Source organism: Pogona vitticeps, chromosome 4 (genome assembly GCF_051106095.1).
Source record: "Pogona vitticeps strain Pit_001003342236 chromosome 4, PviZW2.1, whole genome shotgun sequence".
NCBI lineage: Eukaryota > Metazoa > Chordata > Lepidosauria > Squamata > Agamidae > Pogona > Pogona vitticeps.
Genome location: NC_135786.1, coordinates 163,077,052 through 163,102,974, shown reverse-complemented (window position 1 = coordinate 163,102,974; position 25,923 = coordinate 163,077,052). Strand labels below are relative to the sequence as shown.

Genomic DNA, 25,923 nt, shown 5'->3' with positions numbered 1-25,923 from the left:
TTCTGCTGGGAGTATGTAGTTTATCTGTTTCAGTGTGATGGAATAATTTGTTCATTCTCCATTATGAGAAACAACAGAATGCCTTACCCTTGGAATGCAACTAATCATTGTCGTAATAATAAAAAAAGTGAGATACATAGCAACGTTGCTTTCTAGCTATAGGAAACAAATAGATGAAACACAGAAGTGTTTATGCTGCAGCCCATTGAAAAACTTGCTATTAGGTTAGTGGTTGTGGATTTCAGGTTTTAAAATCTGAGGGTTTTATGCCAGCATTCCTGTTCTGCCCAGTATTAGTGAGATTTAAGGGCCACATTTTGTACAGTCTTCTCCATAAAACTGAAGGGTAAATTTCTACATTTTCAACAACTTATAGCAGAAAGAACAACTTACTTGATTATTGAGCGTTTTGGCAATGATATGCTGTGGTTTTGTTACTAGTGTGGGATTTTATCAGACCAGTGTTCAAGCCAGTTGTCTGTATGAGTTTTCTTTCACCATATGCAAAGATTAGATTTTCTGAAAATGTTCAACAGTATACCTTCCTCTCCACATATAAGACTGGTATTGTAATGTGGGGGAGGGAGAACAGAACAAATGAATAGAATTTGGAAGAATCATGAAAATCTTTTGTAATAAATGAAAATTACAAGCTGTTTTACAGTCATAGCTTTATAGAACATGTGCTATCATATGCATCTGAAAAAACAAACTTCTGTGTTCTAAAGATCTGTGGCTTTTGCTCAGTCAGTTTATACCACTTTCCAAATATCTGTAAGTACCATTTTTGGTATCTTATTTCTAATTAAAGGGCTTCTAAAATTTCTGTTTCTGTCTTCATATAAAATTATTGGAATAGGAGTTTGAACAAAAATACATTTTTACATCAATAATAATTTTTCCATGTGTAAAAGGTCTAAGTATTACTGACCTGTTTTTAAATTATTTATTGGTGAATTTCTGTTAAGTAGCAAGACATTTTTCGATTTGCAATACCCATTACATGTGTCTGAAGGTAATGTCAAGTTGCACTGATATCCCAGTCGGCAGCTTTCAAATACTGTATTTGCATAAAAATAAGCTGATTCTTCCCAGTTGTGACAAGCTCAATGAAATGTTCTCTCCAGAGAGAAGGGAAGTGGCTCTTGTGCACCTCAGTAGCCAGGAAGTAAATATGGCCTTACACAATCTATTTTAGCCAGCCTACTTACTCCCTTAAGGCAGCCTAAGGGAAGCTGCAGCCGCCATCTTTGTAAAGGGCAGCCGGTCTCCCTTTTTACATTTGTGGCTGGTAGGCCAGAAGCAGATCTCCGCAGCTGCAATTAAGGTAAGGGGGTGTTGGTAGGGGAGGACTAAGGTATGGAAAGGGAGGGGGTTGGGGGGCTCGGCTGTTGGGGTGGATGACTGTGTGTGTGTGTCTGCGTGTCTGCCTTTCTGCTGCCAATCAGTTGATCGGTGGCCGGTAGGCAGAATGGTTGTGGTTTTTAAAATAGGAACGGGGTGTCGGTGGGGTAAGGTAGGGAGAGGAAGGGGTGGGGGTAGGCTGTAGGGTTAGGTGGCTGTGGAGGGTGGTGGCTGTCTTTCTGCAGCCGGTAGGCAAAATGGTGTTTTGGCTTTCTGTTTTTAATAGGAAGGGACTGTAAGCAGGGCTGGGGGGTGGAGGGAGGGCGACGGGTGTTTTTTTTAAAAATAACCCCTTGTTAATCGACAAATATATTTGTTATTCGACGCTTCACTGGAGCAACTTCGTGCTTCATGAGTTGTCAGCTTTTGACGACTCATGAAGTTGGACGACTCACCAAAATGGTGAGTCGTCCCCATCTCTAGTCACTAGCATCAAACAATGTTTCACATTACTTTAACTACAATATTTGCTTTTTTAAGCAAAGTGAATGAAGTCCTTGGTATCTAAAAATATGTTTTCTTGCCGTCATAGGCCTGAACAAAATTATAGAACCCTTATTGCAGGCTTGGTGTCCATTGTGATGCAGAGAACAGAGTGATGGACTTAGAGTCTGGAGGCTACAGTTTGAATCCCCACATGGCCATGGAAACTTGCGGAGAAGTGAAACTGGTAAAACCACTCCTTAAATATCTCGCCTTGTAAGCCCTATTAGGGTAGCTAAAAGTCAGTTTTGTCTTCACAGCACATAACAATTGCCAGTTTGTACTCTTGCGCTCGTATGGGTGGAGACACATAAAATTTTATTGTCCGCGTTGGCTAAATGTTAACTCTGGATACCTCCTCTTAATTGCTGTCTCTTCTTGCTTGTGGGTTTCCCATAGACAGCTGATTGGCCACTACAGGAAATAGCTGAGTAGACAGGGCTTGTTGGGGCTATAGCCGCTGGGCTTTTGTGTTTATTGTGCTTCTCTTGCCAGTTCTCCCTGAGGCCCTCACTCATACTTCCAATATGAAATATGAGGCAATCAGGCAGAGTTTACAAAATGATGTTCCCTCACAGGACTAACAAGCAGGAAAAAACAGTGTAGCCCTATTTTAAGGGAACAACACATCCCATTTGTTTTTGTCCAGTAAGACCTGTTAATCTAAAAGATGCTGTAAAACTCTGTTTCGTTTGTTGCTGTAGACTTGCAAATGTTCAAGAATGTAGCTGTATCAAATTGCATCAAAGTGTAACACACTGACATGGATTACTTTAGTTTTAACTATAATTTGTGTGAAGTGTTTATAGAAAATATAACAGTTTGAGAAGAAATAACGAGATATAGACTAAGCCTATTGGGTTAAACACAAATGTTTAGTCTCAAACCCATGGTGTCAACTGGACTTATAAAACTGACCTACCACTCCCTCTCTGACTCAATGGGTCTGCCCTAGCTGAGACTGGTAACTGCATTTAGGTCACTATATTTGCCTGTTTATGGGGAATGGTAACATCTCTGTCTTCAAAGAAAAAGAAGCAGTATAGCCTGACTGCTACCCTCTTCCCAAGATTAAAATGCCTGTTTATTCTTCACACCTTCTTGCCTAGAAAGAGCCCATCCCCAAGAAAGTCTGTAGATTAGATTAATAAATTAAAAGACCACAACAGTTCTTCTCGTCCCCTAAGACAGTAGTCCTCAACCTTGGGCCTCCAGATGTTCTTGGACTACCAATCCCAGAAACCTTCACCACCACCTTGGCTGGCCAGGATTTCTGGGAGTTGAAGTCCAAGAACATCTGGAGGCCCAAGGCTGGAGACCACTGCCCTAAGACACATATCCAAATACAGTGGGGTTTCTACTTAAGAACTTAATCCGTATTGGAAGGTGGTTCTCAAGTTGAAAAGTTCTTATGTTGAGTCTGCATTTCCCATAGGAATGCATTGAAAACCATTTAATCTGCTCTTTTCCGTCCATAGAAACTACAGTGGAACCTCTACTTAAGAACAATCCGTTTTGGAATGGTGTTCTTAAGTTGAAACGTTCTTAAGTTGAAGCAAAATTTCCCATAGGAATGGACTGAAAACCAATTAATCTGTTCTGGCTGTTTTTTTTGTTTTGTTGTTATGTAGAGGTGCGTTCGTACATTGAAGCATTAGTTCCCATAGGAACTAATGCAAAGCTGGTTAATACGTACTCTACCACTAGGGGGAGAATTTTTTTTAACCTAAAATGACCTTTAAAAAAGAGCAGAAAAGGTTTTTTTTCCTGTTCTTATCTTGGATTTCTGTTCTCAAGTAGAAGCAAAATTTAGCAAATGGAGCTGTTCTTAAGTTGGATTATTCTTAAGTAGAGATGTTCTTAAGTAGAGACCCCACTGTATATAAATGGTAGCTTTTAACTCCCATTTCCTTTCTAATGTGAACAATGCAACCAAGATGGAATTGGATATATTGCAAATGATCATCTAGAAAATCTGTTAATGTTTATCCTTAAATGCACAAGATTTTAACATAAGATAGCAGCTCGTTCCTGTAGGATGCAAATGGAAGGATCAGAGAATTAGGGAAAAGAGAAAGGAATGGGCTCCTCTGGAAAACCACAGAGAAGGGGTCAGGTTGATCAGTGGTTCCTAACTTTGTGCCACCGGCTATTTTGGGACATTGACTCCTGGAAGCCCCGACTAGTATGGCCTTGATGAGGATTTCTGGGAGTTGTGTATGTTGGGAACCATGAGCACAGAGCAGTCCGAAGACAGCTGAGTGAGGAAGTGCTGAAAGCCTTCTCTTTGAAATAAGCGAATAAACTTAGCTCCCTGACCTGATCAAAGAAATCCTTCAAAACTCACTGTGCAGATGCAAATCTGCATGTGGAACTGCAGAGACCACAAAGAACAATTGATTAAACAAATCTAGAATTCCAATCAAGTTACCCATGAACATCTTTCTCTTTCAAATGCCACTGAAGTCTTGCCAGCAATCTTTCAAATGCCACTGAAGTCTTATTTCTTTTAGTCTATGGCTGAAATCCTGTTCGTTTTAAGTTCCTAGGAGGCAATTTTTTAAAAAAATAAACATTTCATTGCCAGGAGACTGTGGGGGCCTCAAGATGGGAGGAAAGATGTATACTTTCAAAAACAATTGCCCTGGCTGATGACGTCACCAAACAGGATTTCAGCCAATGTATTCTTGTCCCTGGTACATATTTATTTAATAAACATTTAGGATTGCTACAAAAAAGTGCAATGAAATACTCAAGGCAATTCTGTCTAGCACCAGCGCTTGGAAAGTTATGCACTATCTCATTAGGGAACTCTCAACAGCAAAGAATACAATTCAATTTACATTGTTATGTAATGGTTAAACATGTGCACAATTTAAGATGCATCTCACTGAGAATATTTAATAATAGATGCATTTCAGACAACAACAGTTACTTGTATTGAAATTCACACAAACATGTTTCATAATTTTTATTGATGGCATTTATCCCATGGTTTAACATGTTAATTATACTGTAATAAACATGGCTTTAATATTAAACTTTTCCTTATTATCCAAAGTCACCAGAGTCCATTTCCGTAAATATAAAAATATATACTTAACACTTTGTACAATACTGGTTTTTGGTCCAAACAAAAATGGATCAGAAAAGCCAATAAACTCATTTTAAGAATTCCCAATTTTAAAGATTTTTAATGGATTTAGGCAACTTTGAATAATGAGATTTACATAATAAAATCTGAGACAATACTAAACAAAAATTTGCTGTAACACACAAAATTAAAATTTCAAGTTCACAGATTTGTTATGCCAAAGTACATAGAGAAACAGAATTGTATTTACACATTTGTTTCATAATAAAATAATGAAAAGGCGAGACAGGTGATAAGGAGCTGTTAAGAATGAAAATAGAAAGAGCATCTAATTATTGAATGAAGTACTACTGATCAATCTAGTCCCTAGCATGGACCATTTTTGATCATTCTTTCTCTATCAGAAAATTTTAGTGCACAATACACGCAACTCGCTCACTTCACACGTACATCGGCACAAACTCTGCAAAGAAATCATTCATTATCCACATTCTCTACTCTATACAGACTCCCTCTTTCTGATATAATTACAATTTCGAGGTGTCAGTAAACGTAGATGAGCGCACAAAGTGGTGCAAACAGAGGTACTATACGAAGCCATTCGCTGTGCAGGCTATATTTATATCTATAGCCAGACCATGCCAAGTCAGTGAAGAAAAACTGATGGATTCTAAAGTAGTTTTTGCTCAAGATCCTTCCTGCCACCAACTCTAATATTAAAAAATAAAAAATTAAAACTCTAAATGGAGAGAAAAAAAGCAAGTAGAGTTTAGGCAGACCTGGCTTCAGCTAAACCCAGCATGAGGTACAATTCAGTAACTGAATGATACAGGGCAACCAGCTGTGGTAAGGGAGCTGCTGTTTGTAACAATCATTAATATTTTATTTTCTACGTCTAACAGCCGTCTTTATCTTCCGACCAGGCACTGAAGATCCAGGTGCGGAGAATATATTTTTTCCGTTACTCCTGCTTTTGTGGGGAAAAAGAAATCAGAAGTAAAAAACCTAGAATGGCATGTCAAAATTCTTATTACTGTGGAATAAACACACACACACAAATCCCAAACCACCCACTAGTTAAAAAAATCACTGGACTATCAAATTGCCAGAGATCTTTGACTAGAGACAGATTTCTAAAGAATATGTCTTTTATTGAGGTGACTCATCTGAATTTTTGCTTCAGTGACAGCAGTATGCCTATTATCGCTCTTAAATGCTTAACACCATCACCTTGATGTACTCAATATCCTGATGATAAAATCCAACATTAACACCTTTCTAATTGCAATAGCTATAATGTTACTTAAATTTTCAGGCACTTGCACAACTATTTAATATACTCTCTATTCCCAAGGCACTGCTATTCAGTAGCATAGTATGCTATAGTACTATAATCATGTTACTGACACTTGGAATGGAAAACTACTGCATTTTAGCAGTTGGCTACTATTTGAACAGCCATGGCTTCATGTTACAAAATCCTGCAATTTGTAGGTTGGTGAAGTAGTTAGAATTCTCTGTTAAAGAGCTATTTTGCTTCAGTTCAAGACAATGCATTAGGGTTCTCTAGAAGAAAGTTCTAAATTGCTCACCGTCCTAACTATAAATAGTGAGATTCTGTAGGATTCAGTGTCATAGCATTAAACAAGTGGTTTCAAACTGCTATTAACTCTGAGGTCTAGGAACACTCTTATTTCTTTCCAATGTGTTTACAGAAGCTCTGGACTATATGTTTATCAAAAACATGGACTTTCACATAGTCAATATACAAAGCTATTAAATGGCTTAATCCCCTTCTTACCCCAGGTTAAATGATGGTGAAGGCTGGGTGTATGAAAATCCTAAAGAGCCTCCTGGCTGTGCTGATGATGCACCAGGAGTAGCACCAAAGGTAAATACTCCTGGGCTGTTGCCTGTGAAGTTGAAATTAGCAGTACTACTTCCAAACTGGAACACTGGACCTATAAGAGTAAACAGTGAGACTTAACGTGGTAGATGAACAACAATTTATCATTCTTACTGCCTGAGGAACTACAGAATGGGCCGTTACACAGAAGAATGCAAATTGAGAAGTTGGTTCGGTACAGTGGTGCCTTGACTTACGACCATAATCTGTTCTAGAAGATGGTTGTTAAGTCGAAATGGTTGTAAATCGAATCAGCATTTCCCATTGAAATACACTGAAGCCTGATTAATCCATCCCAGCTGTTTTTTGGTTGTATGTAGAGGCGCCGGTTGCAAGTCGAAACATTTGTTCCCATAGGAACGAATGCAAAAGCAGTTAATCCGTCCTCTACCACTGAGGGGAGAATATTTCTTTTTTTAACCTAAGATGACTTAGGTTTAAAAAAGGGCAGGAAAGGAGGAAGGGAGTGAACAATGGGGAAAAGAGGAAATAAAGAAGGTCATCACTGGGGCACACAGACCCCTCAGACAAAGGTTTGTGCTTTTAAGCACAAAAAGAGAGAGGACAGAGAGAACACAATGGGGGGGGGGGAAACAGTGTGGAGTCTAAAACACTTTATAAACCAAACACTTTTTAAACCAAACACCTTTTAAACAAAAGACATTTTAAACCAAACCAAGCACCTTTTAAAACCAAACACATTTTAAAAGAAAAAGACTCTGGAGTCAAAACTCTATTTTATAGCATGCCAGCCAACACAGCAGCCCCTCACAGAAAATGTTCTGATTTTAAAACAAAAATACTTTGGAATCTAAACCCCATTTTACTGCATGCCAGCCACCACAGACCCTTGCAGAAAATGTTCTGATTTTAAAACAAAAAGACTTTGGAGTCACATTTTAAACCTACACATTTTAAAACAAAAGAGAGCTCACAGTACACAAACCCTAGGAGCCACAGAATGCAAAAATAAATAAATAAAATTTACATTTTAAAATTAGTCTAATTTTCACATTTAATTTTAATTTAATATTACAGTCTACTTTTCATGTTTTAAATCCACACTGAAAGACCCATCAGAGCACAGAAACATAACCCCCCCAGCTAGCCCAAACCCAAGCTGCAAAAACCCTGTATCGTAAATACAGTGTACTCATCCAGAACAGGTAGCCTCTCTGTTTTAAGAAAGAAAGTAAAAAATAAAAAAACAACCAAACCCCTGAAGACCCATCAGAAATGGGGGGGGGCAGAAACAAAAAAACCACAACCCCCCAAGACCCATCACAGCACAGAAACATAACGCCCCCAGCTCAAAACCACAGTGCAAAAACACCCAGAACAGTTTTAAAAAAGCAGAAAGTACCACTTTATCTCCCAGCAAACACACACATGCTCACTCCAGAGCAAAAGGAGGCAGTCCCAAGCCTCCGACAACAACACATACTCTTTAACTGCTGGGGCGAAAGAGCTACAAAGAAGCAGCCTCATCGCCACCTATAGTTAGAAATTTGAATTTCCTGCCTTTTCCCCTGCCTTTTTCTTTTCGTAAGTGGAAGCTCCAGTTGCAAGTAGAAGCAAAATTTTGCGACCGGAGCTGGTCGTAACTCGAAATGGTTGTTAAGTAGGGACATTCGTAAGCCAAGGCATCACAGTACTGATAGTTGCATGTCACAACAGGATTCCAAAATCACAAAGATGGATCACACTGATACTCTGAATTTTACATATAGGCCTAAATTTATACAATCTCACACATTCAAGAGCATATATTACTTCAACCAAAGGTCCCAATCCCATACTGGCAAACTCTTTTGAAATGGGTAAGTTTCAGAAACAGCTTCTGTTATGAGGAACATTTTTAAAAAATTACACTGGGCAAAGTAAATTTTCAGATCCTGCTTACCTCTTTCAAATGTCCTTTACCATAATGCCACAGAATGTACCATGCATCTTATATAGTATCAGCTGTCTGGATAAGAATTTGGTTGCAACAATTCATGACGTAAAGCCAATTTAAAGTGAATACCTCACACAAGCAATTTGGAAAGAAACAGTTGAGTTTTCTGAACAAGTCTTTTAAATTAGTTTTCGTTTTTATAAATGCTGCATACTCCTATGTTCACTAACATGGCTCTGCAAAATGGTTTCCCTATGGGCAATTTTCGCAAAACGGGTGTTTTCGGGATCAATGCTTTGCAAGACAGTGATTTTTACAGATGATTGTGGCTTCGCAAACTGGCTTCCCTATGGGCGATTTTCGCAAAACGACGACTATTTTCCCCATTGGAATGCATTAAACGGATTTCAATGCATTCCAATGAGTAAACACTTTTTGCAAGACGATGTTTTCGCTAAACAGCGATTTCAATGGAACGGATTATCATTGTTTTGTGGGGCACCACTGTAGTTGGGTTTGCTTTTAAAATAAAAGCTCTGAACACAGAAAAGCTAAATCCAAGTAAGGGTGGGACCTCACAGTAAGAAAAATGTGAATTCAATCATTATGAAACTGCATTGGGAATTTGAGTTTCCTGGGTCTGTTTGTTAACTGGACACACAGGGAAGAGAAACTTGGTTAAACAGCTTAGTTTGCAGCTTGTTAATGTACCCCTGCAGGAGGTGTAGTTAAAGAAGAACTACCTTAATAAGATGTAAACAAGGACTGAATGGCAATTTCCTCCCCTTGTTTTCTATTTGATTTTTACTTTATGGTATCTAGGTACCCACAATCAGGGCACACTTCAAAGCATATGAATGATTTTCTCTTTCCATTCATATTTTAATAGTACTTCTAATTTGAATCTATAGATACTTGCATTCAAAATCTGGTATAACAAATTTTCTTTCCGTATGCAGTCGTTATACTAGCACAAAAATTCACACATAAAAACACTGAAAAATAAGGAGAGAATAATCTACACGTAGCTCTTCTTTAGGAACACATCAGACAATAGCACAAGATCTGTAGAATTAGCACTTACCCGCACTAGAAGCTGTACCTGAGCCAAACCCAGGCTGTTGGGTAGCTTGCTGTCCAAAGACTGGAGGCTGTGTACTACTTGATACAGACCCAAAGGCTGGTGGTGCCGGCTGGGAGCCAGCAGGAAATAATGAAGATGTTGAGAGTGACCCAAATGTTGGAGCAGGAGGCTGGCTGGAGCCTTGGTTTTGACCAAATGTTGGTGTCTGGCTGGCACCAAATGCTGGACCAGCTGCAGGAGCTGAAGACCCAGAGCCAAATACAAATGAAGAGGAGGAACCTAGGAAAGCAGGAACACAAGCTGAGTTTAGCAACTGTGCCTGTAGTTAAGAATCTAAGTGTTTTAAAAAGAACACAATGCAAAGAAGGCTTTTGCTTATAATTGCATCTTTCAGCTGAGGATCTGAATGTTCTGAAGATACCGTGGTCAAAACCATACCTGTTCTTTCCCCCCCCCATGTGGAATTCCATCTATACTTATTGCAAACACTTATTATAAAACATATTAATACTGTACATATATTTGAACCTCTCAGAGTAAACATCTCCTTCACAGTTTAAAAAAAAACACCCCAAAACAAATCTTGTGCATATATGAAGCTTAAGTATACCATACTCTTGGTAACAGATGGCAACCCTCAACTGTATTCTAAAGGTCTGGAGCAAATGCACACAAATATGTAGCTACTGTAACACTGGATTTCCTTTCTGTGACTAAAAGCAACAACTATGGAAACACAGAAAGGTGAATAGACACATTAACAGAAGGCATATACAGTGGTGCCTCGCTTAGCGATGTTAATTCGTTCCAAAAAAATCGCTGCTAAGTGATTTCATCACTAAGCGAAATGCGGTTTCCCATTGAAATGCATTGAAAACCGAATAATCCGTTCCAATAGGAACAAATTGCCATCCTTAAGCGAAAATTGCCATAGGAAACATCGCTCAGCGAAACGCGGTTCCCCAATTGAAATGCATTGAAACCTATTCAATGCATCTCAATGGGGGAAAAATACAACAAATTAAAAAAGAGTCAGAACAAAGTCAAATTTGGTTAACAAATGGTTTATTAAGTGCACTTTATGATTTCAAACATTTTAAACAGTAAACTTTAACTTTATAAATAACAAAAAAATTTAAAAAACAGCAAACATGAGGCTGTTTAAACCATCGTTAAGCAAAACAGGGGACCCAAAATTTAATCACTATGCGAAGCATGGTCCCAACCATCGCTAAGCGAAAATCGCCCATAGGGACTATCACTAAACAAAGTGCAAAAACGCTCTGAAAAAGTTGTCGCTAAGCAATTTTGTCGCTAAATGGAGCGCCCGTTAAGCGAGGCATCACTGTAGTGGAGATATTAGGATATAGCCAGCTGGCAGGCACAGTGGTGATAGGACGAAGAAGGGAGAGGAAAAGACTTGGATGAAAGGAGAAGAAATAGAATTATAGTGGTGCCTCGCTTAGTGATGTTAATCCATGCAACAAAAATCACTGCAAAGCGATAACATCGCTAAGCGATTTTAAAAAGTCCATAGAAACGCATTAAAATGTGTTTAATGCGTTCCTATGGGCTTCCAAACTAACCTTAAGTGAAAATTCTCCTTTGCAGCGCCCATTTTCGGTGCCTCTAAAGCGAGGCAAAACAGCGGGCGATCATTTATTTCCCAGCGGCCATTTTGGAATCGCTGATCAGCTGGCCAAAAATGGGGGCTTTGCGATGATCGCTTCCCCGCGATCATCGCAAAGCGAATTTTCCCCATAGGAGAGATCGCAAAGCGATCGCTTTTGCGATCGCAAAAAGTGTCGCTAAGAGATTTTGTTGCTCAACTGAGCGATCGCTAAGCGAGGCACCACTGTATTTTAAAGCATACAGTGCTTGATTAATTGAGCTGACAGCAGCATAGAACAGAGTCAGTAAGCTGGTGTAGCAGTGTAGTTAGTCATGGACTGTTAAATCCATGGTTCATGTCACCTTGGCCATCTATACACAAAGCTTAGAAAATTCCTCTCAACCTAATGCTGGAAAACACTACCTAAATATTACTTAAATGTCTGCATTTGTTACCAGAAAAGAAAGGTGTATTATCCATAGTCTGTAAATTTCCATCTTTATGTATTTTATGACAGCTTTCTTCAATGCATACTTACAAATCTATTCTTTCCAAGTTTTAAGCATACCTGTAGGGGGTGCTGTTGTAGTAGGTGCTGCAAAACTGAAGCCAGCATTAGCTGTGCTGTTAGTGGTGGCTACAGTACCAAAGAGAAATGGAACTGAGGTGCCTGTACTGGAGGTGGTTGTTGGTGGCTTACTCTCTTGAGAGAACCCAAAGGATTGTGATGTACTGGAGTCAGAGGGATTACCAAAAGCAGAGCTGCTCACAGTGTTGCTGGCCTGACCAAACAGAAAGCTTGGTGGAGGATTTGATGTAGAGGTTGTGTTGCTGAATATGCTACTGGTGCTGGCACCGCTGCCGCCACCACTACCACCAAGTGAAACACTTGGCACAGCTGCATTAGATGAGTTAGAGCTCAGGAAACTGAACGTAGGCTTTGCTGATCCTGGATCTGAAAGCAAAGAGTTAAACATAATTAGTTTAAAAATGGAATATCACAATAAGTAAAAATAGATGGGGGTGGAATCCTCTTTTCTCAGTATGTATAAACAGAAACAACACACAGATATTAGCTAAACAAGTTATACATAAGCAAAACCAATTTCAGTATATTTACAGAAGACTGATCCAAGCTCCGCACTACTGGGGATGTAAAACATGGCTTTCCATTGCTGCAATGTGATAAAGAACATTAGGAATTTTATGCTGCATCCATATGTACACTCAAATGCTGCAAATGTTGTACCATGTTTTGCCCATGTGGCATGAAGCAGCTGTGTAACACAATGACCTAGTTGAAATATAATAACATCTGTCTGATAAACCAGGGTGTCTTTCTCTCCCTTCTCTGGTCTCTGAATTGGTTTAGTGTTGACTGTCTCTTTGTACATTAATTCATTCCATTTTTGTCACCTTTTTGTTTTGTACTATTAAACAAAATAAACAATTTTAATGGGACTTTTTTTTAAAGCACATACCCTGTATATCATGGGATATTAAAATGAGAAGAAGCAATATGACTGCATGATTCTTTCATGCAATAATACAAATCTGCTTTGATTTCCCATTATGTCTGAACCTGGGAACTATGGCTTCATCTGTAAGTGCATACCCTAAAAGGAAAGGACAATTGCTTACCCGTAACTGTAGTTCTTTGAGTGGTTAATCTGTAAATTCACACATACGGGTTTCACGCCTGTTGCAGAAGCCAGCCTCAGAATCTTCTAGGTTCTAGAACCTGAACAGAAACATTTTTCCTTCCCCCAGTGCTACTGTACATGACTAGAGGTACCCTAATGGTTCTCTCTCTGTTCTCCCCTGTCTGTTGCCCAATCTTCAAACTAAGCATGGCAGACAGAGGGAAGGGTAGGATGTGTGAACGATGATGAACGAGGAGATGTATGTGATATAATGAAGGAAGGCCAATCAATTCTCCCTCCCATCCAAGACACATGTTGTTTTCATTATCTGGGTTTGTAGGAGTTGGTACGTGGCCAAGTGTAAGGAGCCCTTAAGAGATACAGATGAGTCTCTAAGCCACGAGTCAGTTTCACAGCTTCTGTCCCTTTTTTTTTTTTTTTTTTTGGCATTTCTTAGACTTGTCCAGTTTATCTGAAGTCACAGTGGACTTATTTCACTTGACTGGTATCAGTGTTGAGGGCTTCAGCATTGGTGTCAAGACTGGATTCTGAAACCAAAGTGGTCTGAGACATATTTACAGGTAAGTGGTAGACTATTTTTTGTAGGTTCCATAACTATATGAGTAAGTAACAAAGGTCTCTATGCTGCTTGTGGGCTACCAGAAAGCAGAGTATTAGCAGTCTAGTCAAAAAACCTCTACAAATTTTACAGTACTAAGTTATATGACCTCTGCCCAGACAAAGCTGTCACTTATCGTGTCACTTGATATGTGGCACTTTGCATCCACAATCAGCACATTTCTTAAAGAGGCCATAAAATGGTTAGACAAGAAAAGAGAGAAGGCCAGTATAGAAAAACTGACAATAATTTTGTTAAAAGAAAGACAAAGATAAAAATGAAAAGAAGATGAAGAAGCTATTCAAAAACCACAACTATTTACAACTGTGAAGTAAGCTGAACACTCCAGAGGTCTCTCTAGAAGCTGCTTGCACAATAGAGGAGAACTGAGGGAGAATCATTTGGGTGTGTCTAGTTATGAGTAGTAGTGTTGGGAGAAGAGGAAATGCTTTCCTTTGGGCTCTGGAAGATTCCAAGGTCCTCTTCTGCACAGGCAAAACTAGTATGTATGATTCACAAAGACCATTAAAAAAAACCAAAACCCAGTGGTTTCACCAACTCAGGAAGTTTTGCATTAATGGTGCACAAGAATATAGGAGAAGAAGGAAAAAGAGGGAGTGGACAAGCACAATATTCTAATAAAACACAACGTATTTGAACTAACATTCTGCCTGGGTAGTATTAAACCAGACAAGGTTTACTGAGTCTGAACTGGACCAAAACCTGTACCAAGACATGAAACTATACGTATTAAAGCTGTTCAACTACCACCATTTTCCAAACAAGGTACGGTTCCTCAATGTGATATGAAAAAAAATTAGAAGGACATGACCAAAGCCGAAAAGCCTCAACTCAATCTTGCAGCTGAAGTATACCATACATGGTGCCAAAGCGGCAATAGGAAGAGGTAGAATATATATGAGGACAGTACATGGTCCCAAGTTTGCCGATTTTCTTGCTTTCACACTCCTTGCTTTCCCCCTTCTACTTGTACTTCTGCTCTATGATCTTGCTCCTTTTCTTCTTTCATTACTTCTGTCTGATTTACCGGATGTCCTCTCACTAAGCCAGTGTTTCATCTATTCCCAAACCCAGTGGTTTTCCTTCTAGTTTTCCTTTATATTTCCTAGTATTCTCTCCCCTTGCAGTATCTGTATCATGGATTAGTTTTCAGTGTATTTCTGTTTATTCTGATCTAATTCCTATGTCATGTCATGTAATGTTCATTTTTTTCTCTCTGTGATCAGTCTTTTTCTACCAATACAACAGAGATAATTCCTTAATTGTTAATCAGTTTAACATTCTATATACCAGTTTTCCTGATAATGGCTTTTAAAAACTCTGTTCTCATTTCCCTTCCTCATTAGACCTGCTCTGCACATTGCTTTGCCTATGGTTTTCTGTTGTCCAGTGCCTATTCTGCCTTCCTTTTCCATCTTCTACTTATTTTGTCTTCATTCTCTCACCCCTTTTAATCTTCCTCCTCTTCCAATAAATAACAAACAGTAACTGCAACCCCTTGATGTTCTGTGATTATTTCCCTGACAGTAATTTCTTTAATTCAGCTCCTATGAAGTTCATAATTTACAATGAAGAACAATTTTCATTCATCAACTTTTTAATGCTTCTGTAACAATTTTACTACCCACTAATCATGCCCTTCTCCAACGGACTGGGATCAGTGCTAGCAAATTCACAACTAACAACAGCATCCTAGTCCTAATGGTGAGGGACAGAACCGGCTGTATCACCACTTCAAGCTATGAAACATAAGATTCAAAAAATTGCTGCTTTTCCACAACTAGAACACATGTATAAAATTCATTTCAGATCACTAGGTGTAATGAACTACCGCTGACTCTCCCCTCAGATTGATTTAATCAATGCTATATTTAGGTTAGGCTCATGTAGACCGGCTTGTAAAAAAGGCTACCCTGCAACATGTTTTTACAAGCTTGCTGGGAGCTGGACAGAGACTGGACTGAGAGCTCTATTTTCGTGCTGGGTCAGAAGCAGGCCACTTGGTTTCTATCCTATAGCAAAGTATACTGTTTATATATCACCTCATAGCGTTTACAGCATATCCTAGGTGCTGAGGTGGGAGATCCGTTAGTGCGCTCAGCCACTTGTGTGGAGGTTTTGGTTGCCTACATTTATCAGGCTATTACATAATTACAAGGATACATTACGATCAGACTTCTTATACACAACTGTGTTTGCAAGGCAACAATTTAGAAAATCAAATGAGCTATTTCAAAGCAACTGATATCTACAATAACTAAACCCCAAAATGCAAAGAACTCTTGGACCTACCTGCCGTACTTCCCTGTGCCCCAAAAGTAAAAGCTGGCTTTGTCTGTTGCTCTGCTTCTTTCTCTGCTGGTTTTGTGAGGCTAAACCTGAATGGAGGCTTTACTGGGCCATCATCTTTGGTTTGCTCTGACTTTCCAAATGAAAATATGGATTGTGCCTTTGAATCTTCATTCTCTGTTTTCTTTCCAAATACTAATGGATTAGAAGGAATATCAGATTCCTGTTTCTCATCTGTCCTTCCCAGAACAACGGGTGGGGCAGTCGCAGGTTCCATCTTACCAAAAGTGAACCCACCTTTTCCCAAAGAAATTTCATCTTTTTTCTCATCTGTTTTTTTCAATGAAAAGGAAACTTCCTTTTCCGCTGCATTTCCAAATTTGAAACCACTTATTCCAGTTTTATTTTCAGTTACAGCTGCAGGAGCTGAAGGAAGATTCCCAAAAGTAAAACCTCCTGCAGCAGGCTGGTTAAGTCCTTCTTTCTTCTCTTGCTGTCCAAGGTTAGTGATTCCAAACTGAAATGATGCAGTAGATGCACTGCTAGTCCCAGAGGGAAGTCCAAAATTGAAAGTGCTATTATTCTTGCCATCTTTACTGCCCTCAGATTTAGACTCTGAAGGAAAGCTTCCCAGTTTGGACCCTTCATTTTTTGAGAATTTAAAACCTCCTGCCATTGTATTTGCTGATGATCCCAGTTCTGACGTAATACCGAATTTGAATCCTCCTTGTTCTCCAAACTTAAAGTTCTTCCCTGCATTTCCCAGCAACTGAGTGGTTTCTGTGGATGATGATGGAATACCAAATTTAAATGAAGGAGCAGATGGAGCTGAAGAAGATGGAGCTGAAAATGATGGGGCAGAAGTAGCAGCAGTACCAAAACCTGAAAACAAAATAGAAATGTGTTTATTATACATGTAACTAAACCATTGTAGAAACCTATTATCCCTAGTCTACTACCCTCCAGATGTGTTAGCTTGTTAACTTCCCTAATCCGCAACAAGAGAAAATGGCCATGTTAGCTGGAACAATGAGAGTTACAATTCACCACTGCCGGATTGGAAAGAGCTGGTGCAGAAAAACCTTGCACTGTACAAGTCCTAATGGTTTCACAATAGTTTTATGTGAAAAAAGGTTGGATTTAATCACGGATGTAGACTCGAGTCACGGGATACGCTGTCTAGTCAGACTTAAGTCACATCACTAACTCAATTTGGGTTTTTTCCCTCCCCCAATGACTTAGACTCAACTCGTGACTGGAAACCCACCCACCTCCTCCCTTTTTTGAGGGGGAGGAAAAGCTTTTTTTAAACAGGGACTCGGAATTGGGACTCGGGACTTGGCACTAAAGACTCAGACTTGTTAATTGGTACCAAAGACCTGGACTCAAACTTGGTACTCAGACCCAAAGACTTGCCAACGTCCTTGAATTTAATTAATTTCATTAAAATCCATTGGAAAATGTGAATGTTTCTATTTCCCAGGATCTCCTAATACTGAGTTTAAAAAAATCACTAGAATCCCATGAACAGTTCAATCTAGGTCATAGATAAAAGAAATGCAGAGGTGAAGAACAATCTGGCAAGCAAGAAATGTATTTCCACAGCAGGTTTGAAAATAGTATCAGTGTTATTAATGTAGGTTATACAAAAATGGATGAAGAGTGTTATTGGAAAATAATTTGTAGAAACATCAAGAGACAGTGTCACACTAGGAGCAGAAGGAAAAATATTTAAATCATTTCACTGAAAGCAAATATATTTTATACAAGTCCGTAAGAAAGAATTAAATAACTTTTCCTGTTAGTTAAGTTGAAGTCTATCATGTTAAGATATATTGGATGTAGAACAAGCTCCTCTAAATGGGGAATGGATCATTACCCCTCTCAGTTTAAAGGACTTCAGAAAAGGGAAATGTGTTTTGCAGAAGGCAGAAGCTGTGGATTCAAGGTGCACTTGAGTCAGGAAGTCCTTTCATAATTTAAGGGATCATGGGGTGAAACAGATGTGCTTACATGGCAGGTCTATCTACAATATTTGTTCTCACAGAACACATATAGGGTCTGGAATGTGTATCTCTCATTCACAGTGATATGCAGATCTGAGCACAGCTCACTAAAAGCAATACACAATGTACTGTATAGATAGTATTTATCTATACAGCGTTCATCCAAGCTAGGCTGTTTTTAATCCAACAAGTAACATATGAGCAGCTTCCAGGCATGGCCCATCTTATGTTAACAGAATGCAAGAACTTCCTTCTTCCTCAGACTGACAGAAAAAATTTCACAAATCATGAATTCTTTGCTCATTCACATTCTCCCCACTTTTTACACACCTTTGAGTTCAGGCTTGCTGCCCGGTTTTGCACTCTCACATGCTACACACTTGGTGGCATCTGCTTTGTTCTGTACTAGGCAGGTTTCACAGTCCCAGCTTCCCTCTGGTTTCTTGAATTTGTCCAAACCCAGAAATCCTCCAGAAAGAGCTGGTAAAGAAGAAGCACTGCTACTCACCACAGGCACCGAACCACCTAGGTAGTAAAGCAACATGATATAAAGGAGCCGTTAGCAAATAGCAACTTTTCAATATACCACTATTTTATATAAGAAGGCTTTTAATTGAAATAACAACTGTGGGTCCTGATGATGGCAATTTTAATTGTATTTTAATTGTATTTTAATCATTTTATTGTACTGAATTTTAATTATTGTAAGCCACCCAGAGACCTCTGGGTAGAGTGGGTGGCATATTAATTAATTAATTAATTAATTAATTAATTAATTAATTAATTAATTAATTAAACAAACCAGTATAATAGCTGCTTCAGAAGGAGAAAAAACAAGTATCAGTTAATGGCAGCATTGGTACTTGCAAGTCTAACTACCTCACAGCTTGCTGTCATTCTGAAAACACTGCATAGGGACTATGGGGTGCAGCCTTTCTCAGTCTGAACAATCACAGCATGTAAACCAGAAAACAAAATTGATGACACCCCTCTAAAACTTGCAGGAAAAAGCAAAGGAGAAGTCTAATTAGTCATATGAAATAACTAGTTTCCCTCTGGCAGCTTCATGCCTACTGTTGCATTTTACTACAGATGATCTTTTCTTTTGTATTACAACTTGTGACATTTTCAATATATTTATTGCCTACAGTTATTTTTATGGTGAAACTGACTGCATACTGACTGGGGTGATTTTTTCAACTTCTTAATAAACAATCCCAGTTGAGCTTGGAGGGAGGGGATTTGATCTGGCTAGCAAATATTTTGTAACCAATGGAACCTCATTTCTTCTAGAGCTGACAACTTCCAAGAGATCATTTCCTCAGACCATATTACTATAATAATTTATTATCATATGTGCTTTAACCAATTGTTTAAGAAATCAATCAGAAATAGCTAGAGCCAGCTGTCACATTCTATTCATTTCAGGAACAATAAAGGAAATGATATATTTTATTTCAGTTTAAAGACAAAGGGCTAAGTCCAAGCTCGTATTTGTAATGTTAACGTTTTATTTCCCTCATTATTTGTGACACCAAAAATTTTCTACAGAAGGTTCCCCAGTCCTCCACAGTAGGAGTTTTAGCAGGCATGGGGGCTGCAGGAGGGGGTGGGAACTCCCTCTATGTACAGGAGAAAACAGAATGTGGAAACCAAGAGACAATCCCAATCCTACAGAGACACAGACACAAAATGTGTCTCTCTGTGTGTGTATCCATACACACACACACACATCCTAGAGACACAGACACAAAATTTTGTGTCTGTGTCTCTGTAGGATATATATAGGATCTCCCTCCCTCTCTCTCTCTCTCTCTCTCTCTCTGTGTGTGTGTGTGTGTGTGTGTGTGTGTGCGCAAAATAAAATTCAATCACAGAAGGTAGTCAAAGATAGTTTCTTGGGACTTACAAGAGTAAAACTGAGTTTATGACAGCCCATCTGATTTTACTAAATCAGCTCCAAGAATTTCAGTTCAGGAGGACACTAATTTTATTTCTTACTCTTAATCTATCATGGTCTTAATATCTAGAATATACAAAAATGAACCTATCCTAATGATCTATAGTATGACTACAGAAAGGAACACTTAACATGTGCATTGTTCAGCATTCCTCTGCTTTGCTTTCAACCTGTGGAACCACTGCAAGACAATCTGTAAGTGTTCTCTACTCACACACACACATTTCAGGATAAAATGCTAAACCGTGCTGGACAGTGCAGTTCTAAATCAGGAATAAGTTTAATGAGAAGTCTCCTAAAATCCAATGGTTTACTCCACATTAAGTGTTTTTACTACTATGGCTGGGGACACTTTCCTCAACAATTCAGTTCTCACATGTTTGAAACTCACCTGCTTTGTCCGCCTGACAGGCCACACATTTGCTATCCTCTGCCTTATTTGACACTAAACACACAGAACACTCCCAAGCATCTTTGGGCTTCTTGAATTTGTCTCCAAATCCCAAAGTGACTGAACCATCAACAGAGCTAGAAGAGGAAGACACTGGTGTAGCATTGTCTGTGACGAAAGGCAATACAAGAGCTTGTTTTACTCCTGTTCCAGGTTTTGGTGTTTCACAAGCCACACATTTTGTACTTTCTCTTTTGTTCTGGACCAAACAAGTGTCACAATCCCAAGTTTCAGCTGTTGTCTTAAATTTATCTCCAAAGCACTGTGTCCCTGTTGTAGAAACTGCCGATTTGGTGGTAATATTCTGAGTCAAAGTACCAGCCTGCTTAGTATCATCTGATGCTGGCACTTTTGCAGCTTGACAGGCTATACATTTATTATCTGCCAGCTTGTTTTGTATGAGACATGCATCACACTGCCAAGAGACTGACAACTGCTTCTTTGATAAATCCCCAAGTCCTGAAACCGAGGCTCCAGAGAAACTACTTATTGCAGGCCTTGTGTAAACAACTGTGCTTGTAGCAACAGGTGGAGTGGCTGATGATGAGAATGTCGATAAAGTGGTGGGAGAAGAAAAACCTAGGGAAAAAGAATAATAAAAAGTCTGAATTCTGAGAAAATATTTTATTGGAATATGAAGCAAGGCACTTTAAAACAACTAGGTAATCACTGATAAAAGCAAGTATCAACCTTGAAGTTAATCAGCTTGTGAGATTAGGGTAACTAAATTTAATCTACAATGTTAACAATATATGTCAAAGATTCTACTGTACCAAAAAATTGTGAGCATTTATCTTCTCCTTCTCAAAAGGAAAGTGCATTTACTATATACAGTGGTGCCTCGCACGATTGCTTCATACAACGATGAATTCACACAGCAATGGGTTTTTTTGAGGAACTTCCCCCATCGTTTAACGATGTTCTCTATGGGGGAATTTCACTCAACGATGTCCATTTTTGCTCATTTAAAAGTGTCTTAAAATGTTTGAAACCTGTTTTAAATGCTTGGATTCCATAGTGCACCTTGTGAAACATGTGCAAACTTAATTTGGTTTTGTTCTGAGTCTTCATTAATTTTTGGTGATTTTTTTAATTTTCCCCATTTAAATCAATTGAATGGACAGTTCAATGCATTTAAATAGCGAAAACAAAAAACATCACCAAAAATTAATGAAGACTCAGAACAACACCAAATTAAGTTTGCATAGGGTTCAGGAGGTGGGCTAACGATTGCAAGCATTTAAAACCTGTTCCAAACATTGTAAGGCACTTTTAAATGAGCAAAAACAGACTTCACAAAGCCATTGAAATGTATTGAGTTGGCTTCAATACATTCCAATGGAGGAAACATTGTTTCACTCAACGATGTTTCCTATGGGTTTTTTTACTTAAAGACAGCAATCCGTTCCAATTGGAACGGATTAACCGGTTTTCAATGCATTCCTATGGGAAATGGTGTTTCACAGAAGGTGTTTCACACAACGTTGATTTTTTTGGAACCAATTAACATCGTTGTGTGAGGCACCACTGTATTAACTGTATGATTTTTGTGATGAATAAACTGTTTGATCACTGATAATGGGAAGTCTCTATTACCCTGAATTTGAATTGTTTGATTTTTATTGAATTGTTGCAGTACCTACAAATCAAAAACCCTCTTCTATGGCTTTGATCACAATCTTCATTTCAAGTCACATTTCCTTTGGATAGTTTATGCTATTCTGAGTTATGTAGACTCTACAAATATACAATATATAACTATGACAACTGATTTGAAAATCTCTGGTTTTTTGGTTATTGCCAGGAAGCTGGCAATAAGCTTGTTTGAAACCAGGTCCAGTGATTAAAGAGATTTTTATGAATTGACAAACTCTTGTGGTATTATACAACAACCCAGACTATGAAAACATACTATCTTAACCTATGTAGAGAAGAGAACATATAGCTCCCATGGGTCTAAAGGTTGCCCACTCCTCAGGACTTCTGTCCCAGGCAGATATTCCATGAGACACTGATGACCTGCATGTATGGGAAATGAAATTAATGAATATTTCAGACACATAGCTTCACGATGTAAGCTAAGCATCAGTTATTGCTGACTTTTTTGAAAAACAGCTTTGGGCTGCTTTATAAATATTCAACACCAGATGTGCAAACCTTCAGCTGCTATATATTAGTCAAAGTAGCCTGTTCTTAAAAAAAGTTTGCGTAACTTGCTGGTGCCCTAACTGTGACTAACTGAAAAGGTGCATCTTGGCAGTGCAACTGGGCATGTTGCTAGGCACACAAGTAGAACCTGGTTTATCACCTCATCCATCAATCACTTATGCAAATGTTATGCAACATCAAGAGGGATGTGGTCAATACAACTCATTTTCCATCTTTTAACACTAATTAAAATGTCACAGATTGACTTACCAGGATTTTTTAAAATGTCCAAAACACTTCCTTCTTTCAAGACTTTCGCAGGCTTAAAAGGACCGTCATACTCCTTTTCTTTCTTGTTGCTGATGCTATTGACAGCTGTGCATGAAAAGAAAACTTTTAAGAGCTTTATCTTAAAGCCATCTAAAGGCTTGTCTACACAGACTCTTTTAGAGCAAGTTGGTGCAGGTTAAATAGGGTTGCCTGGGATCAGATAGAGGTGTGATATGCCATTTGGTGTAATCCTCATAGCCATCAGAGTTCAAACAACACTGTTTGGTCCAGCTCCATCCAATGGCTTAGTAAGAAGGCCACTTCAGGATACTGTCAAATTAAATACTTCCTCTGTTCCTGACAAAGCAGAAGTGAACTTTTAAAGACTATTATGGCAGCAAAAATGTGCTGTATCACTTGTAAATGTTTTTTTTAAAAATCTTTTCTTTGCCTTGTCTTAAAAGGTGAGCCAAGAAACTACCTGCAGCTGTTTCTCAACCAGCCCTTTAAGACAAGGCAAAGAACAAAGTTTTAAAACACTTTTATAAGTGATACAGCACACTGTTGCTACCCTTATAGAGACTTTTATATATGTGTGTGTGTATATATATATTAAATACATTAATTTGTGGTGTCAATTTAAATAGATAATTTTTGAAATTTAACCAAAGCTCATAGGGACGTGGTGGCACTGTGGGTTAAACCGCAGAAGCCTGTGCTGCAGGGTTAGAAGACCAGCAGTTGTAAGATTGAATCCACGCAACGGAGTGAGCTCCCATCGCTTTGTCCCAGCTCCTCGCCAACCTAGCAGTTTGAAAGCATGCAAATGCGAGTAGATAAATAGGTACCATCTCGGTGGGAAGGTAAAACGGCATTCCCTAGTCACGCTGGCCACGTGACAACGGAAAACTGTCTTCAGACAGGCGCTGGCTCTACGGCTTGAAAAGCGGGATGAGCACCATCCCCTAAAGTCGGACACAACTGGACCGAAAATGTCAAGGGGAACCTTTACTTTACCTTTACCATGATTTTCATAGAGAGCAGAACTGACATTTTCTGAATGAGGAATCATATGCAGGATCTTCACCGATTTTCATGTCTGGAAGAAACTGTTTACATTAAGTGCATCACTTACCTGCATTCATCACAGGCAATACTGGAGTATCCTTGGGTCCTGAAGGATCAGATGATTTTGCAACAGGAACACTAAATTTAAAGCCACCAACCTGACAGAGATAAAAACTATATGTCAAAAGGAAAGGTATCACCTGCATATAAATAGAAATTGTAGATGTTGGTTTCTAAAATTATATTTCCAATACTCGTATGAATGTTAAATATGCTATTTCTTCTATCATTCCCATCTTCTCTTTCATTTCAAAGTTATGCATGCATTATTACTTACAGAAACTGGTGGCAGCACTTCTGCTTCAGTGGATTTTACAATTGGAGATGAAAATCTGAACACAGGACTGCCAGCATTACTGGCCGGCTGCACCTGATTTTTAAAAAGAATTAAAGTATTATACTTCTGATTCTCACAAATAAGTTACATGTTACATGACGGGTTATTTCAGAGATAAGCAATATTTCAAAATCAGTTTGAATATGACAAAGATTGTTGGATCACAGGCCTTTTTTCTAAGCAAACTCAAAGCTTACATGTTAATGTTTCTGGCAGTAGGAAATTATGCACTGCTGTAATGTCATCCCTGTTATGCCACATGACAAATATATAACACACAATATTAATTTAGTATCAATGAAGTGGCATAGTTTATACCTACAAGTCTGAAAACTTAACTCAGCTGAATGGACAAGAGACATGGCTTGATGACAACGCGGTACGGAGGATGTAAACGAGAATATGCAAGCAAAACTTTCAGTCACATGCATTTACCTTGTTCACTACTGACTGTGCAGCACTGACTGGTGAAGATGAAACCGTAGTACTAGCAAGTGGGCCAAAGCTGAAGTTTGGCAAAGATGACGTACTGATGGGTAAAGATATTTCTGGTAGTGGCGGTATCTCCAGCTCCTAGAAATGAGTTATATCATTATTTTTCAAGTTCAATTTGAAATCTATATTTAACTTGGGTTCAGTTCATTTCTACAGGGGAAAAATGAAAGCAACATAACTACTTAAAAAACAGCTGATATAACTACTAAAATAAACGAAGACTTAAAAATAGCAACCTACAAAAAAGGACATACAAGTTAAAGAGAAGCACCAGAATATATGTATGGAACTTTGCAAATACAAGACTTGAGTGTCTGATACTGCACAGCAACAAGCAGACACTTCCCCTGCAACACCACAGCTCAAGCACCTCTCTCTCAAAATCTACCAAAACCTATTCAGCTATTGATAAATTTGCACTGCATAGAACTATACAGGATCACTCCCACAACTGCTATGATGTCACTGCCTGTGGAAAGCATTTTGCCGAGCACCTCTGCACCACAAGGCTATAGCCCCCAGTTTCTTCCTGCTCCACAGTGCATAGCTAAATCAACTTCCATCTCTAAAACAGATTTTGCTGCCACTGTGCTAGATACTCTTAATCAAAACTACATATTCAAAAGCATATTATCCTACTGTCTCTGTGTATGGTTCACGAGCTGCACAGTGGCAGAGAAAAAGGCAATTCAAAGGGTGATTAAGACGGCCCAAAACATCATTGGCTGTTCACTCCCCTCTTTGGAAGAATTGTGTAAGAACAGATGTAAGAGGAAGATATCTAACATACTGAAAGACTCCTCTCATCCGGGACATCAGCTCTTTAAATTATTACCATCGGGAAGGAGATTTAGGGTATTGAAAGCAAGGACAAGCAGATTCAAGAACAGCTTTTACCCAAGTGCAGTATTGAGTTTAAATGCGGGGTCATAAGTTTTTGGTGGAATTTTAATTGCTGGGAGAAACGGGGTATTTATATTTGTATGGTGAGTGTTGTGTATATTTTTAACTTTTTTTTTTGTAGTGGTGTTGTCCAGTTTTACCTTGGGGAAGAGCACCTCATTTCGTTGCACCCA

General features: G+C 38.7%; 1 protein-coding gene across 6 annotated transcripts in view; it reads right to left on the bottom strand.

Moving 5' to 3' along the window:
* Positions 1-4,843: 4,843 nt before the first annotated feature.
* Positions 4,844-25,923, bottom strand: part of NUP153 (nucleoporin 153) — a 63,495-nt gene continuing 42,415 nt past the window's right edge. For 4 of the 6 annotated variants that reach the window (XM_020812206.3, XM_020812208.3, XM_020812209.3 and 1 more), the window contains 11 exons: positions 24,788-24,925; positions 24,293-24,385; positions 24,023-24,113; positions 22,888-22,992; positions 20,410-21,048; positions 18,389-18,583; positions 16,056-16,934; positions 12,049-12,435; positions 9,869-10,147; positions 6,783-6,942; positions 4,844-5,951 (listed from right to left, as the gene is read on the bottom strand). In XM_020812206.3, coding sequence (XP_020667865.3) covers positions 5,864-5,951; positions 6,783-6,942; positions 9,869-10,147; positions 12,049-12,435; positions 16,056-16,934; positions 18,389-18,583; positions 20,410-21,048; positions 22,888-22,992; positions 24,023-24,113; positions 24,293-24,385; positions 24,788-24,925 — 3,054 coding nt within the window. In that variant the 3' untranslated portion in view covers positions 4,844-5,863. The remainder of the gene's footprint in view (positions 5,952-6,782; positions 6,943-9,868; positions 10,148-12,048; positions 12,436-16,055; positions 16,935-18,388; positions 18,584-20,409; positions 21,049-22,887; positions 22,993-24,022; positions 24,114-24,292; positions 24,386-24,787; positions 24,926-25,923) is intronic. The other 2 variants (XM_020812207.3, XM_078393463.1) reach the window with 1 other exon arrangement.